At 39.2% G+C, this 20,334-nt stretch overlaps 1 protein-coding gene and 2 pseudogenes across 2 annotated transcripts in view; 1 reads left to right on the forward strand and 2 right to left on the reverse strand.

Annotated features, from left to right (window-relative positions):
• Nucleotides 1-18,065, reverse strand: part of NRDC (nardilysin convertase) — a 112,648-nt gene extending 94,583 nt beyond the window's left edge. Inside the window, exon 1 of one of the 2 annotated variants that reach the window (XM_069591221.1) lies at nucleotides 17,367-18,065. In XM_069591221.1, coding sequence (XP_069447322.1) covers nucleotides 17,367-17,707 — 341 coding nt within the window. In that variant the 5' untranslated portion in view covers nucleotides 17,708-18,065. The remainder of the gene's footprint in view (nucleotides 1-17,366) is intronic. The other variant, XM_069591210.1, reaches the window with a different exon arrangement.
• Nucleotides 3,374-3,775, reverse strand: LOC138441045 (ubiquitin-like protein FUBI pseudogene; annotated as a pseudogene).
• LOC138441088 (V-type proton ATPase subunit e 1 pseudogene) lies at nucleotides 4,611-4,852 on the forward strand (annotated as a pseudogene).
• Nucleotides 18,066-20,334: the final 2,269 nt, after the last annotated feature.

Here is a 20,334-nt window from a genome sequence, read left to right on the forward strand (position 1 = left end):
GCTGTCAAAACAAGAAGACCTATCTCCTTTCCTACACAAATTTGCCACAGATATGTTTTCTAAGCAAACTATGCTTCCAGCAGTGTTTTTCACACACTGATGCAAGCACAAAGAAAATTTCCTTATTTCAAACTACTTTTAACTGTGCAACTGAGGCGCTTCCATCTACTTTTCAATCACAAGTGATTAATCTACATTGTAATGACATTCTAAACAGCAAATGTCAGAGAAGAACCTAACAGAATTCTATAAGCGCCTTCCAAGCAATGAATATTATCAAATAAAATCAAACACTCATAGACTAATATCAGTACCTGGCAGTGTAAAAACATATTTTCAAAGATGAAATATTTAAAAAATACACCAGAAGGAATCAACAGCAGAGTAACTGAGACAGAAGAAAGGATAAGTGATCTAGCAGGCAGAGTGGTGGAAATAACTGTGATGAAGCAGTGTAAAGAAAAAAGAATGAAAGGAAGTGAAGACAACCTCAGAGTCTTCTGGACAACATTAAAAGCACCATCATTCAGGCAGAGCTAGCAGTAAAGAATCCACCTGCTAACGCAGGAGACGAAAAAGACACAGGTTCAATCCCTGGGTCAGGAAGATCCACTGGATTAAGAAATGGCAACCCACTCCAGTATTCTTGCCTGGAAAATTCCATGGACAGAGGAGCCCGGTGGGCCACAGTCCATGAGTCCACAAACAGCTGGACACAACGAGCAACTCAACACACACACAAAAAAAGAGAAAGCATCTGAGAAAATATTTGAAGAGATTATAGTGGAAAACTTCCCTAACGAGGGAAAAGAAATAAGACACCCAAGTTTAGGAAGTACAGAGTCCCATTCAGAATAAATCCAAGAAGAAACATACTGAGACACACACTAATCAAACTAACAAAAATACTAGAAAAGAACAGTACAAGCATCAACGAAAAAGCAACAAAAAACATACAAAAGAATCACCATAATCAGTCTATTTTCCAACAGAAACTCTGTAGGCCAGAAGGGAGTGGCAAGATAAAGGGACAAAAGGGAAAAACATACAACAAAGATTACTCTACTCAGCAAGGATCTCATTCAGAGTCCATGGAGAAACCAAAAGCTTTATAGACAAGCAAAAGCTAGGATTTAAAAAAGGTAGGATTTAGAAAAGGCAGAGGAACCAGAGATCAAATTGCCAACATCTGCTAGATCATCGATACAGCAAGAGAGTTCCAGAAAAACATCTACTTCTGCTTTACTGACTATGCCAAAGCCTTTCACTGTGTGGATCACAATAAGCTGTGGAAAATTCCGAAAGAGATGGGAATACCAGACCACCTTACCTGCCTCCTGAGAAATCTTTAAGAAGGTCAAGAAGCAACAGTTAGAACCAGACATAGAACAGACTGGTTCCAAACTGGAAAAGGAGTACGTCAAGGCTGTATGTTGTCACCCTGGTTATTTAACTTACATGCTGAGTATATCATATGAAATGCCAGGCTGGATGAAGCACAAGCTAGGATCAAGATTGCCGGGAGAAATATCAATAACCTCAGATATGCAGATGACACCACCCTTATGGCAGAAAGCAAAGAAGAACTAAAGAGCCTCTTAATGAAAGTGAAAGAGGAGAGTGAAAAAGTTGACTTAAAACTCAACATTCAAAGAACTAAGATCATGGCATTTGGTCCCATCACTTCATAGCAAATAGATAGGGAAACAATGGAAACAGTGACAGACTTTATTTTCTTGGGCTCTAAAATCACTGCTGGTGTGACTGCAGTCATGAAATTAAAAGATGCTTTCTCCCTGGAAGGAAAGTTATGACCAATCTAGACAGCATATTAAAAAGCAGAGACATTACTTTCCAACAAAAGTCCGTCTAGTCAAAGCTATGGTTTTTTCCAATAGTCATGTATGGATGTGAGAGCTGGACTATAAAGAAAGCTGAGCAGCGAAGAATTGATGCTTTGAACTGTGGTGTTGGAGAAGGCTCTTGAGAGTCCCTTGGACTGCAAGGAGATCCAACCAGTCCGTCCTAAAAGGAATCAGTACGAATAGTCATTGGAAGGACGGATGCTGAAGCTAAAACTCCAATACTTTGGCCATCTGATGTGAAGAACTGACTCACTGGAAAAGACCCTGGTGCTGGGAAAGATTGAGGCAGGAGCAGAAGGGGACAAGAGAGGATGAGATGGTTGGATGGCATCCCCGACTCAATGGACATGAGTTTTATTCGTGATGGACAGAGAAACCTGGCATGCTGCAGTCCACAGGGTTGCAAAGATTTGGATGTGACTAAGTGACTGAACTGAACTGAAAAGCTAGGAGAATTCAGCAACACCAAACCAGCTTTACAACAAATGCTAAAGGAATTTCTCCAGGTGGAAAACATAAAAGAAAAAGATCTACAAAACAAACCCAAAGCAATTAAGAAAATGGTACAAGGAACATATATAACAATAATCACCTTAAATGTAAATGGATTAAATGCTCCAAGCAAAAGACAGACTGGCTGAATGAATACAAAAATAAGATGGCATATATGCTATCTACAGGACACCCACTTCAGACCCAGGAAAACATACAGACTGAAAGTTTGGGGATGGAAAGTTATTTCATGCAAACAAAAACCAAAAGAAAGCTGGAGTAGCCATACTAATATCAGATAAAATATACTTAAAATAAAGACTTAGAAAGGAAGGACACTACATAATGATCAAGGGATCAATCCAAGAAGAAGATAAACAATTGTAAATAGTTATGTACCCAACACAGAAGCACCTCAATACAGAAGGCAAATGCCAATAGTCACAAAAGGGGAAATCAACAGTAACACAGTAACAATGGGGAATTTAACACTCCACTTACACCAATGAACAGATCATTCAGACAAAAATAAATAAGGAAACACAGGCCTTAAATGACACATTAGACCGGATAGACTGAATTGATATTTATAGACATTCCATCAGAATGCAGCAGAATATAATTTCTTCTCAAGTGCACATAGAACATTCTCCAGGAATAGATCACATCTTGGGTCACAAATCAAGCCTCAGTAAATTTAAGAAAACTGAAATCACATCAAACATCTTTTCAGATCACAGTGCTATGAGATTAGAAACCAATTTCAGGAAATAAACTGTTTTTAAAAAAAACAACACACACAGACACATGGAGGCTAAATATGCTACCAAATAACCATGAAATCATGGAAGAAATCAAAAAGGAAATCAAAAATTACTTCAAAACAAATGACAACAAATTTATAACCCAAAATCTATGGGATTCAGCAAAAGCAATTCTTTTTGGGTTTTTTTGGTTTTTTTTTTTTTTGATCGCTCTAAGTGGCTTTATTAGAGAAAGCCAAGTTTACAGAGGACTTAAGAGTTGGCATTAGGGCCCTTCTTGCCAAAGGTGGGCACAACATTGACAAAGAGCCGGTTGTACTGCATACACCTCTTGGGCTGGCCTGTTGTCTTCTTTTTCTCTTGTTTTGCCACCTTAAAAGTCTGACCTCTTAAGGCGACTTTCTCAACACAGGCCATGGAACCATGGACTTTACCTCCAAGCACACAGTCAACTACTGCTAGAGTGCTCAGAGCTTCCACCCCACACTGGCCGAGGGTAGCCTCATCCTCTAGAGGCATCCCTGCCAAGAGCAGGACTTGATCTTCTGGAGCAATGCCCTCCAACGAGGCTACATGAGCCTTGATCTGGGCAAGTGTTTCCTGACCAGTTACCTCAAAAGTGTGTCGCTCCCGGGCACAGACAAAAAGCTGCATGTTGGTGACTAGACTGCAGACACCACTGCCACTTCCACAAAGATGGTATTAAGAAAGGGCAAAAGCAATTCCTAAGAGGGAATTTTACAGCAATATAATCTTAACTCAAAGAATAAGAAAAATCTCAAATAAACAATCTAATCTTACACCTAAAACAACTAGAGAAAAAAATACAAACAAAACCCCAAGTTAAAAGAAAAGATATCATAAAGATGAGAGCATAAAAAAAATAAAAAAGATGAGAGCATAAATAAATGAAATAGAAATGAAAAAAAAATAGCAAAGAGCAAGGAAACTAAAAGCTGGTTCTCTGAGAAGACAAACATATTGATAAACCTTCAACCAGACTCATCAAGAAAAAAAGGAAGAGGATTCAAATCAATAAAACAAGAAGATACAACAAATACCACAGAAATACAAAGGCTCATAGAAAACTGTTACAAGGAACTACATGCCAATAAAATGGACAACCTGGAAGAAACGGACAAATTCTTAGAAAGGTACAACCTTCCAAGACTGAACCATGAAGAAACAGAAAATATGAACAGACCAAGCACTAATAATGAAATTGAAACTGTGGTTAAAAATCTTCCAATTAACAAAAGTCCAGAACCAGATGGCTTCACAGGTGAATTTTATCATTTAGTGAAAACCTAACACCTCAAACTCTTCCAAAAACTGCAGAGGGAGAAACACTCCCAAGCTCGTTTCATGAGGCCACAATCACCCTGACACCAAAACCAGAGAAAGATACCACACAAAAGAAGAAAATTACAGGCCAAGATGGCTACACAGCAAGGTGGCTGGGCAGAGGTTTGTACCTCCCACAGCAACCATGGCGTATACCAGCCTCGCCATGCTTCTCAGCATGATAGGCATGTTCTGAGGCATTGTCGGCTTCCTGGTGCCCTGGTTCATCTCTAAAGGTCCCAACTGGGGAGTCATCATCACTATGTTAGTGATCTGTTCAGTTTGCTGCTCTTTTGGTTGATTGCAATTCTGGCCCAATCCAACCCTCTCTTTAGACCACAGTTGAAAAATGAAACCATATGGTACCTCGAATATCACTGGCCTTGAGGAAGAAGACCTCCTTGCTGGTACTCAGTCACTGAGATCAGGAGAGAACTCCTCTAGATGCAAAATCACCTCCATACCCAGACCACCTGCCTTGACTCGCCCACTGTGGCCATCAGTTGCCTTAAATGTTCATCCACATTTGAATATCTTATTCTATAATAAAATATTTTTTTCCTATCACCTTTTTTACATTTTGATAAATGATGTGCCTATTTAATCTAAATTGTGCTACCTCTATAAAACGTGTGTGTACTCTTCTGAGATGAAAAGTGTTTTTCTGAGAAATAAAAATGTTACTCTCTCCTCAGAACAGGTGGATTTGAAGATGGAGACTGCCTGCTCACAACACGAGGATCAGCGAAGTGTTTAAAAACTGTTACATGACAATAAGTCTCCCATGGGGCAGTCAGTAGGAGAACATGTTCAAGGGAAAAATCTGTCCCACAGAACTGAACCAAAGTGTATTATACCAAAATATTTTGGGGATGAATTTATTTCTGCCATCTTTTGGAATAAACTATTTTTCTGCTTTCTATAGAAAAAAACAAAAACAACAAAAAAAAGATGGTTCAATAGCATCATCAACTCATTGGACATGAATCTGAGCAAACTCCAGGAGGTAGTGGAGGACAGAGGAGCCTGGTACGCTATAGTCCATGGGTTCACAAAGAGTTGCACATGACTTAGTGACTGAACAACATCATCATCACTGATAAACACAAAACTTCTCAACAAAATACTAGCAAACAGAATCCAACAACAAATTAAAAGGATCATATACATCATGATCAAGTGGGATTACTCCAGGTGTGCAAGGATTCTTCAATATATGCAAACCAACCAATGTGATACATCATATTAACAAACTGACATGATACTACACATGAAGTGAAGTAAAGTAAAAGTCGCTTGGTCATATCCAACTCTGCAACCCCATAGACTATACAATCCTTGGAATTCTCCAGGACAGAATACTGGAGTGGGTAGCTGTTCTCTTCTCCAGGGGATCTTCTCAACCCAGGGATAGAACCCAGGTCTCCTGCATTGCAGGTGGATTCTTTACCAGCTGAACCACAAGGGAAGCCCAATATCTCTTCTTCAATGGATCTTCCCAACCCAAGAATCGAACCAGCATCTTCTCCTGCATTGCAGGCAGATTCTTTACCAACTGAGCTACCAGGGAAGCCCCAATACTACACATAGAAAATCCTAAAGATGCCACCAGAAAACTACTAGAGCTAATCAATGAATCTGGTAAAGTTGCAGAACACAAAATTAACACACAAAACCTCTTACATTCCTATATATTCACAATGTAAGATCAGAAAGAAAAATTAAGGAAACAATCTCATTTACCACTGCATCAAAAAGAACAAACTACCTAGGTATAATGAATCTACCCAAAGACACAAAAGACCTGTACTCAGAAAACTATATGACCCTCCTGTGCCCAGTGCAAAAGCTCCAATAAAATCTCACCTAAATTACTGGTCTGTCAATTTCTATTGATGGGGGAAGGCCAAGAACCCTGGTCAGCTTATGGCACCCAATATGGGGCAGTCCCTTCTGGGGCAAGGATCTGGGCACAGAAAGATCCAAAACCACAGAATGCAGCTTTCCCATAGGTGACAGGTGCCCACCTTAACTTCTGTTTCAGTGTCATCACATGTGGACTTCCATGCTGCACTGGGGGTTAAGAACCCATCTTGCAATACATGATTCCTGCAACGTTCAATTCCTGGCAAGGGAACTAAGACTTGATATGTCACGCCACAACTAAGCCCATGCACTGCAACTACTGAGCCCAAGCACCACAAATAAGAGTCCACAATGGATGATCCCACACAATACAATGAAGATCCTGTGCCAGTAAATAAATACTTTTTAAAAAAAGAAAGAACACTATATATACTATTGATGAAAGAAATCAAAGACAAGTCAGAGAAAGATAAATATCATATACTAATGCATAGATACAGAATCTAGGAAAATGGTACTTCAGAATTTATTTGCAAGGCAGCAATGAAGAAACAGACATAGAAAACAGACTTACAGACATGGGGAGGGGGGAGGAGAGGATGAGATGTATGGAGAGAGTAATATGGAAACTTACATTACCATAAGTAAAATAGATAGCCAACAGGAATTTACTGTATGTCTCAGGAAACTCAAACAGGGGCTCTGTATCAACCTGGGTGGGGGAGATGGGGAAGGAGACGGGAGTGAGGTTCAAAAGGGAGGGGATATATGTATACCTATGGTTGATTCATGTTGGAGTTTGACAGAAAACAACAAAATTCTATAAAGCAAATATCCTTCAATTAAAAAATAAATAAATTCTTAAAAGCTGCATGAAAATAAATTTTAAAAATAATTTTATCTGTGAAATATGGATTTTACTTTAAAGAATCTATTAAATACAGAAATAAAATGTCCAAACTCTAAAGAGAAAAGAAAAGAAATCAAGGACAACACAAACAGATGGAAAGACAGACCATATTCTTGGAAGAATAAAAGTTGTAAAATTGACTATATTACTTGAAGAAATCTACAGATTCAATGCAATCCCTATAAATTACCAATGGCATTTTTCACAGAACTAGAACAAAATATTTTATAATTTGTATGGAAACCCAAGAGATCCCAAATAGCCAAAGCAATCTTGAGAAAGAAAAACAAAGCTGGAGGAATCAATCTTCTTGATTTCAAAGTAAAGTAAAGTAGAAGTCACTCAGCAGTGTCCAACTCTTTGCAACCCCATTGGACTATAGCCTGCCAGGCTCCTCTGTCCATGGGATTCTCCAGTCAAGAATACTGGAGCAGACTGCCATTATCTTCTCCAGGGGATCATTCCAACCCAGGGACTGAACACAGGTCTCCTGCATTGCAGCCAGATTCTTTACCATCTGGACCACCAGGAAAGTCCTGATTTCAAACTACACTACAAAGCTATAGTAATCAAGACAGTATGGTACTTGCACAAAAACAAAAATATAAACCAATGATACAGGACAGAAAACCCAGAGATAAACCTATGCACCTATGGCCACCTAATCTATGACAAAAGAGGCAAGCATATACAATGGAGAAAAGACAATCTCTTCAACAAGTGGTGCTGGGAAAACAGAACACTTCCTAACACCATACAAAAAAACCCCAAAAACCTCAAAATGGATTAAAGACCAAAATGAAAGGCCAGACACTATACACTCTTAGAGGAAAACATAGGCAGAACACTCTTTGACACAAATTACAGCAGAATCTTTTTCAATCCACCTCCTAGAGTAATGAAAATAAAAACAAAAATAAACAAACAGGACCTAATTAAGCTTAAAAGCTTTTGATAAACAAGACAAAAAGACAATCCTCAGAACGGAAGAAAATATTTGCAAACGAAGCAATTGACAAAGGATTAATCTAATCTCTAAAATATACAAAGAGCTCATGCAGGTCAATATCAAAAAATAATAATAATACAATCAAAAAACAGGCAGAAGACCTAATAATTTTTTTTCCCCAAAGATATATAGGAAGCAAACAAACACATAAAAAGATGCTAAACATAACTAATTATTAGGGAAATGCAAATCAAAACTACAATGGGGTATCACCTCACACTGGTCAGAATGGCCATTGTCAAAAAATCTACAAACAATAAATGCTGAAGAGGGTGTGGAGAAAAGGGACTCCTCTTATACTGTTGGCAGGAATGTAAATTGATATAACCACTATGGAAAACAGCATGGAGGGTCCTTAAAAAAACTAAAACTAGAACATGATTGTTCTATGATCCAACAATTGTATGATCCAACAATCCCACTCCTGGGCATATACCTGGAGAAAGCCATAATTAAAAAAGATACATGCACCCCAATATTTACTGCAGCACTATTTACAATAGCCAGGACATGGAAGCAACCAAGCTGTCTACCAACAATCAAAGATGTGTGTGTGTATATATATACATACACATATTACATATAATGGAATATTACTCAGCCATAAAAAAGAACAAAACTGTGCCATCTGCAGAGACATGGATGGATCCAGAGACTGTCGTCATACAGAGTGGTGCAAGTCAGAAAAAGAAAAACAAACATCGTATATTAACGCATATATGTGGAATCTAGAAAAATGGAATGTGTGTGCTTAGTCGCTCAGCTGTGTCTGACTCTTTGTGACCTCCCTATGAACTGTAGTCTGCCAGGCTTCTTTGTCCACAGAATTTTCCAGGCAAAAACACAGGAGTGGGTTGCCATTTCCTACTCCAGGGGATCTTCCTGAGCCAGGGATCCAACCCGCATCCCTTGTGTCTCCTGCACTGGCAGGTGGGTCTTTTACCACTAGCACCACCTGGGAATAGATAAGCTTATCTGTAAAGCAGAAATAGAGACACAGACACAGAATATAAATGTATGGATACCAAGGGGTGAAGAGGGGTGGAGTGTGAAGGACTGGGAGATTGGGACTGACATACATACACCATGTATAAAATAGATAACTAAGGAGAACCGATCATATAGAACAGGGAACTCTACTCAATGCTGTATGGCGACCTAAATGGGAAGGAAATCCAAAAAAGAGGGAATATACGCATAGATGATTCACAACATTGTAAAGCAACTGTGTGTGCATATGTGTGCATATTGTCACTCAGTGGTGCCCAACTCTTTGCGACCCCATGGACTATAAGCCCACCAGGCTCCACTGTCCATGGGACTTCCCAGACAAGAATATTGGAGTCGGTTTATCACTTCCTACTCCAGGGGATCTTCTGGAGGAACATGTCTCCTGAGTCTCCAGCACTGGAAGGAGGATTCTTTACCACTTCACCACTTGAGAAGCCATTATACTCAAATAAAAAAGAATTCTAATGGTATCAGGAATTGATAATAAATACAGAAGCAGGAACTCTAGAATAAATGTAAATAGTACAACCAATTAGAACAGTACTTTGGCAGTATCTATACTAAAGTTAAAAATCAGTCATTTCACTTATAGGTACATAAATAAATTCTCAAATGTGTACACAAGGAGTTACATATAAAAATGTTCGCTGAAGCACTGGAAATAAATGTGTAACAATCAGAGAAAAGATAAAATTGTGACATACTCAGAAAACAAAATACAACAGAAAATTAGGAATAATCTATATGATCAGTGGTAGGAAAACAAACAGATTACAAAATATTCACACAAGATAGTAAACATAATTTAACACAAATAACTAGTATTACACTTATCAGTATGAACAAATCTCAAAAGCAGTGTTAAATCAAAAAAAAAAAAAAGTTGAGACATACAATGTGACATAACTTCTAGTTATGTATCTTAAAACATGGGAAAACAATACCATATACTGCTTATACATAAATGTATATTTAATAAAAAGTATAAAAATATACTTAGGAATGGTATATATACCAAATTCAGGTAACGGTTAACACTGGAAAAAGAGGGTAGGGAATGCAACAAGAGGGAGCAGTATCCAAAATGCTTCAAGGTTATCTATTCAGTTTTATTCCTTAAAATAGAATTTTTTTGATCTGAAATGAAAACAGGAAATAAAATTATTTTTTAAAAGGAAGACTGAAAAACATATCCTTATATAACAATCATGCCAGAGAAGAAAAGGATGAAGGGGTCAGAGATGGAAGCAAGGCCATGAGAAATGTACCATTCTAGGCACTGGAGACACAGTAATGAACGAAACAAAGTCAACGAAACAAAGTCCTTGCTCTCATGAACAAGTAAATATACAGTATAACAAATGGCACTAAAAATAAGTGCTATGAAGAAAAATAAAACTGTAAGAAAAAGTATGGGGGGAACCTAAGTAAAATCATTAAATACAGGGTGCTATTTAAAGCCACAAGACAGGGAGCAAAGGCAGACAGTTGAGGCACTCCAAAATTTAGAGGTCAAGGAAATAAGGAGAAATCTTGCAAATGAGGCAGAAAGAGAACTAAGAACAGTGTTGACCTGGAAGCCAACTGGAAAAAAAAGCATCTAAAGAAGGAAAAAAATGATCAACTGTGCCATAAGATACTGAAAGGTCAAATAAGATAAGAACTTGATAACTAACCAATTGTAAAAGTTACTGGTGATCTTGAAAATAGCTATTTTCAATAGCACAGTGGGAAAAGCCCAGTCTAAGTTCAAGAAATAAACAATGGGAGTAGATGAACTGCAAATTTTGAATAACTCTTTTAACAAGCTCTGCTATCCAGGAAATAGAGAAATTTGAGCAGCTGGAAGAGCACAGATCCAAGGGGATCTGAGTAAGCAAACATTTTTCCCAAAGACAGGAACAATTACAGCATATTTGTATGCTCATGGGAATGAAGAAGTAAAAGGGGGAAACTGATGATGCAGGGTGAAAGGGGAACAACTGGTAGAATAATTGGTGGCTGGGAACAATAAAGAGGGGCTAGGATCTAGTGCACAAGCAGAGAAATGGGTCTTACGTATATAGACAGTTGATTTATCAATAACAGAAAAGAAGGCATACAAAGACTCAAAGAAAGTCCCTATCTACAAAAATTTCAGCATAATAGAGGGGAAAGACAAAGGAGTACTTACAAAAATACGAAATACCTTGAAAAAATTGCTACAGGGGCACACAAGAGTGTAAATAACTCACATGTAGGAGGGGAAGACTGAACGAAGAATTAAAAGGTTCACAGAGGAGGTAATGTTTGACCAAACAGTATAGCATGTGCCAAGAAAAGTAGCACAAAACCATATTAACAGACAGTAAACTGGAAAGTTAAGAACCAAAAAATGGAGGTACTTAGACCTTATCTGCCACGAAAAGAACTTTGCTTAGAAGGAACCAAATGAGAGAACACAATTCATTTACAGTCTAGTTAGTGCTCAGTACTTGCTCAGTAGCATATTCTCATAAAACAGTATTTAGCATAGGGTTACTATAAAGATTAAATGAGATATTATATAAAATTTTTAGTACCTAGTAAGAATCCAAAAAAATACCAGTTATTATTAGGAGAACAAAGATCATGGGTGGTGGTGGTAATGAAAATATAAAACTTCTATAGACACATCTCTAAAATACCAAGCAAACTTTTCAAACTACAATCAACTTCCAACCTTTCTGCAAATTAATTCTGGTCCAACCATACAACTAAGCCCATCATCCCTGCCACCAAAAAAAAAAAGAGAGAGAGAGAGAGAGAGAAATATACATACTAGAAAGGAATTATAATCTACTCAGTTTTCTTTGAGTTGGATAGGCTTAATGACTGACTTCATTCTAGGAACCAGTATGAATATAAGACCTATGTTAGAGTGGAAGTCCCAGAACAAACCATCTTCTTATCTGCCAGTTCTCCCGATTAAAGAATATCCTAGAAAAAAAGCCAGATCACCAAAAGTTATCCTACATATCTATCAAATCCATTATGACTGAGTCTACACTAAAAGATTCAGTTGAGAATAAACAGATTTCTAAATTAAAGAAAATCTGACAATCTAGACAATAAAATGCTAATGATTAAATTATGATATATCTATACCTTGGACTTCTAACTAGACAAAATATATTGAAAAGCACAACAAGAAAATGTTCACACATTCGTTAAATATGGTATATACCATTTTAAAACTATAAATTACAACTGCATAGCAAAAAAGAAATAAGGTTATAAAAAACATTGCCAGTGGTTAGTGCTGGATAGAATAATTGTAGGAAATTAAAAATCTAAATTTCCTTCAAGAAACAAATAATACTTTGTCTATTGATCAATCTTTTTTAATTACTAAAAAGTAAACAACTCAAGTCAAATCTCTACTTTTCTCTAGAAATAAGCTTGCTTAATATCATTTCTAATCATTTCTGTGCATATCTAAACACAGAAAATTATATTTTAGGTAAATATATAATGGGAAGTATTGTTTTCTGGGGTATTTTTCTTTATAAAAATGGAGTTGTACAATATATTTTGGTTTGCAACAGGCTTTTTTCATTCAATAGTAAACCATGGGACATTTCTCCATATTGATAGATAAAACCATCTATCCTTATAGCTATATACTATTTTCCTATAGAATGGTATAATAACAATTTTTAGCCAAAGAATGGACAATAAAGTTATCGCCAATTTTTTGCTATTACAGTGCTATAAATATCATTTAATAATTGTGAACATATTAAAAGAATAATGGCTAACATCTGAATGCTTATTATACGCCAACTGCCACAAGCTTTTATATGAATTAAACATACTACAATATCACTATTCATATTATTATTTCTATAACACATTTTTTTCTTTGTTACCTGCCTATTCATACTTGTTTCCTCTGAAAATTGAGTTCTTTTTTTAAAAAATTGGCCAGGATACAAATTTGATCTAAAAAGTTTCTAGCAGAATATTCCCAGAAGTTCCATGAAAATGTCTGGCACATGGGCATTTATACATTCCACAAATACTACCTGAGAAGCTATGAGTGAGCAAAACAGACTTGAACTCTGGATTCTAAACTTTTAGCCTAGCAAACTGGGTTAATAAGAGGAAAGCAAAAAAGAGTGTACAGGGGAACACATCAATTAGAGAAACACTACACCAGTCAATACACAATTATAATTACCTCTTAGAACAGTCTTGCCTCATCCTGTGGATCTTAGCTACTACTGATTAAGCTACTACTAGCTTAATCTTTTGGAGAAGGAAATGGCAACCCACTCCAGTATTCTTGCCTGGAGAATCCCAGGGACAGAGGAGCCTGGTGGGCTGCCATCTATGAGGTCGCACAGAGTCGGACACCACTGAAGCAACTTAGCAGCAGCAGCAGTTTAATCTTAATATACTGCTTTACTTACACAATTTTCATGCTCAAGAACTCATAACTTCTCTCTTTAGTATTTCTCAAGTATACCTAACTCATTCTCTACACTATTTCAAACCTTTAGCACTGAAGGCTTTCCTTACGTTTCCCACTCCTTCCCCTAACAACTCCTTAGAGGACCACTTAGGCACACCTCAGTGCCTACTTCACAGGGAAAAAAAAGTCCCTAATCCTTCCAGAAGAGAAGAAAATCAACACTTATCAAGCATTTATATAGATCACTTAAAAAAAAGCAGAAGAGATGTCCTGGAGGTATGATTAACATTTCAAAAAAGCTTAAAACAAATTACACAGAGAAGTACAAATCCACAGGCTATTACTTAATGCAGATTGGTAAACAATTATTTCAAGGTGTTATTTTCAACAAAATATTCTAATCAAGTCCACCTATGGTACTTAATCACACATTCAAAAAATAAATTATAATACGACAGATATGAACTGTAATGGATCACGTATAAAGTCTCAGTGAAATACACTGAAAGGCAGGATTAATTCCGCCTGGAAAGGCTTCACAGAGATAACATTTGAGCAGGTCCTGGAAGGATAATTCAGCTCTTCTGCTGCATATACCTCCTGTCTACTTCTGGTTACAAAATTCAGAGAATTTAACTGTGGGATGGGTAAATCTTTAAAAACCATCTAGTATCTAGGTTTCCCACCTTTGTTTTAAAGTAACAAAATCTTTCCTTTAAAAGTCTAACTGAAAACTTTACTATATAGAACAGATAAACGTGGACCTGCTCTTTTGAAAGAAGAGGAAGTTATTGGAAAACATTGCTAGTCTTAATCAACACCCTTCACTTTAAAATAAGAAAACTGAGACACTAAGGACGACAATGATTTGACAAAAGACTACAAAAATGTAATAAAAAAATAAAAGACCACAAAAATGTAGAACTGCCATAACTACTCAAAGAATACCTTTTAAGCATTTTTTTCTCTTTGAAGTCTTTTCCTAACTTTCTCCCCAGGTTGAGTTTTACCCCTTCTCATTTTATTCCTTGCTATACCCAGCACATACTTCTATTATGGTTTCTATAAAACTCCAGTGCTCTAATTATATCTTTTTAATGTGTCTATGTCCCTCTACTATACTGGAAGCTCCCTGAAGGCAGGGACTCTTAATCATCTTTATATACCCAGTACCCAGAATAAAATATCATTTATTAAGTTACATTCAACCATGTTTTGGAAAAGATTTAAAGATAACTCAATGCATAGCATACAGTAAGACTTTAGCATTTTTCAAATGAATTTGCCAAAAATGAGGTCATTAAATGAATATATTGAAAGCAATTAGAATATCTGATACACAGAGTACTTTCTATAAACATTATCTGATATTATGTAAATTTATATAGGTAAAAAAAAAAAACAACAAAAACCTGAAGCTATTATTTAATCTGGATGGCAAAAACTAAGTAACTTTTCTCAAAGTTTCAACTAGCTCTAATATAACCACATTTTTAATGAGAAGGAGGGCAAATATGGCCTATTCATAAAGACCTATTGCCTGGGAAAAACAGTATAAGGAGTTGTGTTCTGTTAATCTTAGACTGAAGGAAGAAATTAGGCCTATCTTCAATTTAGGGCTAAAACACTTCTTTCTCTACCTTAGTTTCAGTCACATATAGACATTGGGGGTGACAGGGAGTGAAAAATATTATCTCTAAGGTTCTTTCCGGCTCTAACAATGTAGGGGCATAAAACAAATAAAAAATCAGAGTGCTTCAGCTTCCAACACAATATGAATAAAAACTTGATAAAAATCAGTAAATGGTACATTGGATTTGGTGTCAGATGAACAGGGTGTTCATATCAACTCTATAATTATTTAGGTGTGTAATTTTAAGCGAGAAGCAAACTCTCTGGATCTCAGTTTCCTCAACCTTTAAAATAAAGCTGGACAATATAATCTCTCTTTAAAATACATTACAGTCATGACATTCTATGGAATAAGTTACATGTGAAGAAAATATTTAGGTGGGGATTGTTATTACAGATGTTTAGAGGATTATGGTATAAACCAAAAATTGAAAAATTCAGGATTGGGAGAAATCTTACAAGTCTTCTCTGACTCACCCAAATGAGACTCAAGATCTCTCTAATACATTCTTAGAAGAGGGCACCCAACCATTCTTAGCAATGAGAAACAACCCATGGAAATAAGTTACCTCATCTTAGGCCTACTCTAACTCTAATTAATACCTAAGTTCTCTGACTGAAACTACACGATCCTCTAGTAACTTTCAGCCATTAGTTTTACCCCTTTCAAATACAGGCACCTCAAGTAGTTGTGGATAGTGACACTATGCTCCTTACCTGTCCTCTTCAGAATTAAAACCCCCAGCTCCTTCAATCTTTCCTTAAATACAATACCAAGTATCCCTGACCATCCAGCCTGCCTTCCTTAGAAAAACCCCATTCTTGAATAGTATGGAAGTTCCTTAAAAAAGTAAAAACAGAGCTACCATACGACCCTACAATCCCACTCCTGGGCATATATCCAGAGAAAAACATGGTCTGAAAAGATACTTGCACTTCCAGTGTTCACTGTAACACCATTTACAACAGCCAAGACACGGAAGCAACCTAAATGTCCATGGACAGAGGAATGGATAAAAGACAGTACACACGTACAATGGAATATTACTCAACCATTAAAAAGAGTGAAATAATGGACCTAGAGAGTGTCGTACTGAGTGAAGTCACAGAAGGAGAAATACCGTATGATATCCCTTATATATGGAATCTATTTTTAAAAAATGAACTTAAAAAACCTGAAATTCATAGCCTTTAGAAAACGAACTTATGGCTGACTGGTGGAAAAAAGGAATCTGGGAAAGTCAGATACACACTGCTATAGTTAAAATGGATAACCAACAAGATATTGGATAGCACATGGACCTCTGCTCAATGTTATGTGGCAGCCTGGACAGGTGAGCGTTTTGGGGGAGAACGGATACATGCATTTGTATGGCTGAATTCCTTGTTTGTTCACTTGAAACTACTACAATACTGTTAATCCGCTATACCCCAATACAAAATAATAAGTTTTAAAAAAAAAACGAAAGAAAAACCTCCATTCTTGCCTGAGAGAATGTCAAAACTACTCGAACAAACCCTCCCCATTCTAACTTCCTGATTTCTGGTGGAACCCAAGATCTCCCCCTCTTAGAGCTGACACCAACCACATAGATGGCCCTAACTGCCCTTGCCTGGAGAAGGCAATGGCACCCCACTCCAGTACTCTTGCCTGGAAAATCCCATGGACGGTGGAGCCTGGTGGGCTGCAGTCCATGGGGTCGCGAAGAGTCGGACACGACTGAGCGACTTCACTTTGACTTTTCACTTTCATGCATTGGAGAAGGAAATGGCAACCAACTCCAGTATTCTTGCCTAGAGAATCCCAGGGATGGGGGAGCCTGGTGGGCTGCCGTCTATGGGGTCGCACAGAGTCAGACACGACTGAAGCGACTTAGCAGCAGCAGCAGCAGCCCTTGCCACCTCCATCCAAGCAAGTTTTTGGCGTGGGAAATAGTGCCCCTGATGCTCCTTCGGAAGATTAGGATAAAAGTGACCACAGCGGGAACAGAGAGGCCCGCCTCCCGCTCTTCTCCCGGGTTCAAGCCTCCTCCCTTACCGGTACTGCTTGGGGTCGCTGGGAGACTTAATGATCTCAGGGTCTCCGGCATTATTGACAGGCCCCCTCCGTCCCTCCTCCTCAGATTCATCGGCTCCGAGACGGGCAACCCGGCCGCTCTCGCCCAAATCTTGTCCATTGGGCTGCAGGTCAGGGCAGCTGCAGGTGGACTTCGCCTTGTTCCTTCCAGGCATGGTCAGTGTAGGAAAGCGTCTGGCAGCCGCCGAGTCTTCACACCGACCCCGCGCTTCTATTCTCGAAAGCGCCGCGAGCTCCCGCCCGGCCTCACACAACTTCCTCCCGGTGGCACAGACTGCAGCAACCGCGACTCTCCTCAGCATTCACTACCAAGCCGGAACGCTGGGCATGCCGTTCCCTACGGTCCACCTCCTCCTCCTACTCTTCCAGCCGCTCCTCCTCCGCGTTCCAGAGGCGGTGGCGGCCGGCGCTGTTGCTGCCGCAGCCGCTGAGGTGGACAGGCCTGAACCCCTCCCCCAATCCGGTCTCCCTCAAGCCAACTTCCCTCATCCCCCCCGCCCTCCGGACCGTCGATGACGCAACTGATATTAACCAATCAAAAGGCAAGAGAGCAGTCACGTGCAAGTAACTAACCAATAGGAACAGGGAATAAAAAAAGGAGCCAGAGACCGGGCCGGATTCTCAGAGCACCCAGCGAGCTTTTCGAAACCAGAGGTAGGAGGGGCGAAGAAGAAGAGGCGGAGAGAGCGGCGCGGAGGACGACGGGAGAAGGGAGAGGGACTGCTGCGCAGCGTTTATGACGTAAGCGTGGAGGTGGTTTGAGGTAGCAACTGCGTGGGCTCTGTGGCTCAGAGGAAAATATTCCCCTGATGCGAAAACTGGTAAGCGAGTGGAGAAAGTTAACCCCCCAGCCTTTCCCCCACCATTTATGTCATATTTTGTGCATCCTGCCTTTCAAACCTGGGGTGGAGACTTTGCCAGTGACTCAGCACGTTAAAGCAGAACGCCGGAAGTATTTTTCTGCCCCCGGATGGAAGCGGCATCTGAGTGGAGCTGGGCTGAACGATAGAAATAGTCGTTTTGAGTCTCCTTTTTTGTAGCCTGCCAGACATTAGTCCTGCTCGCCCTTAAGGCCTAGAAAGTGTTTAAAAGACAGGTGTAGATGTGTTCACTCTATTGTGCGAAAACATTTTTTAGCTCCCTCGCAGACGAGAGTTCACAGCGTTCAGTTCAGTCGCTCAGTCGTGTCCGACTCTGACCTCATGAATCGCAGCACGCCAGGCCTCCCTGTCCATCACCAACTCCCGGAGTCCACCCAAACCCATGTCCATCGAGTTGGTGATGCCATTCAACCATCTCATCCTCTGTCGTCCCCTTCTCCTCCTGCCCTCAATCTTTCCCAGCATCACGGTCTTTTCAAATGAGTCAGCTCTTCACATCAGGTGGCCAAAGTATTGGAGTTTCAGCTTCAGCATCAGTCCTTCCAATGAGTATTCAGGCCTGATCTCCTTTAGGATGGACTGGTTGGATCTCCTTGCAGTCCAAGGGACTCTTAAGAGACTTCTCCAAAACCACAGTTGAAAAGCATCAATTCTCTGCTCACTTTCTTTATAGTCCAACTCTCACAGCAATATATGACCACTGGAAAAACTATAGCCTTGACCTTTGTTGTCAAAGTAATGTCTGCTTTTTGATAGATTGGTCATATATACATTACAGTAGGGAAGCTTCAAATTCAGATAATAATTGGAATTTTCTGACTAGAATCAAGGCCACATCCTAAAGTGTGACCTGTTTTTCCTTTTATAAAGAGACCTCTGAATCTTGCAGTTCACCAGACTATGGCTATATATGTGTTCAGTCTAGTTCAGTTGCTCAGTCGTGTCCGACTCTTTGTGACCCTATGAATCGCAGCACACCAGGCCTCCCTGTCCATCACCAACTCCCGGAGTTCACTCAGACTCACGTCCATTGAGTCCGTGATGCCATCCAGCCATCTCATCCTCTGTTGTCCCCTTCTCCTCCTGCCCCCAGTCCCTCCCAACATCTGAGTCCTTTCCAATGAGTCTACTCTTCGCATGAGGTGGCCAAGGTACTGGAGCTTCAGCTTTAGCATCATTACTTCCAAAGAAATCCCAGGGCTGATCTTAAGAATGGACTGGTTGGATTCCTTGCAGTCCAAGCAACTCTCAAGAGTCTTCTCCAACACCACAGTTCAAATGCATCAATTCTTCGGCGCTCAGCCTTCTTCACAGTCCAACTCACATCCGTACACGACCACAGGAAAAACCATAGCCTTGGCTAGACAGACCTTAGTCGGCAAAGTAATGTCTCCGCTTTTGAATATACTGTCTAGGTTTATCATAACTTTTCTTCCAAGGAGTAAGCGTCTTTTAATTTCATGGCTGCAGTCACCATCTGCAGTGATTTTGGAGCCCCCAAAAATAAAGTCAGACACTGTTTCCCCATCTATTTCCCATGAAGTGATGGGACCAGATGCCATGATCTTCGTTTTCTGAATGTTGAGCTTTAAGCCAACTTTTTCACTCTCCACTTTCACTTTCATCAAGAGGCTTTTCAGCTCCTTTTAACTTTCTTAAGGGTGGTGTCATCTGCATATCTGAGGTTATTGATATTTCTCCCAGCAATCTTGATTCCAGCTTGTGTTTCTTCCAGTCCAGCATTTCTCATGATGTACTCTGCATAGAAGTTAAATAAGCAGGGTGACAATATACAGCCTTGACGTACTCCTTTTCCTCTTTGGAACCAGTCTGTTGTTCCATGTCCAGTTCTAACTGTTGCTTCCTGACCTGCATACAGGTTTCTCAAGAGGTAGGTCAGGTGGTCTGGTATTCCCATCTCTTTCAGAATTTTCCACAGTTTATTGTGATCCACACAAAGGCTTTGACATAGTCAGTAAAGCATAAATAGATGTTTTTCAGGAGTTCTCTTGCTTTTTCCATGATCCAGTGGATGTTGGCAATTTGAT

The sequence above is a fragment of the Ovis canadensis genome, chromosome 1 (genome assembly GCF_042477335.2).
Source record: "Ovis canadensis isolate MfBH-ARS-UI-01 breed Bighorn chromosome 1, ARS-UI_OviCan_v2, whole genome shotgun sequence".
NCBI lineage: Eukaryota > Metazoa > Chordata > Mammalia > Artiodactyla > Bovidae > Ovis > Ovis canadensis.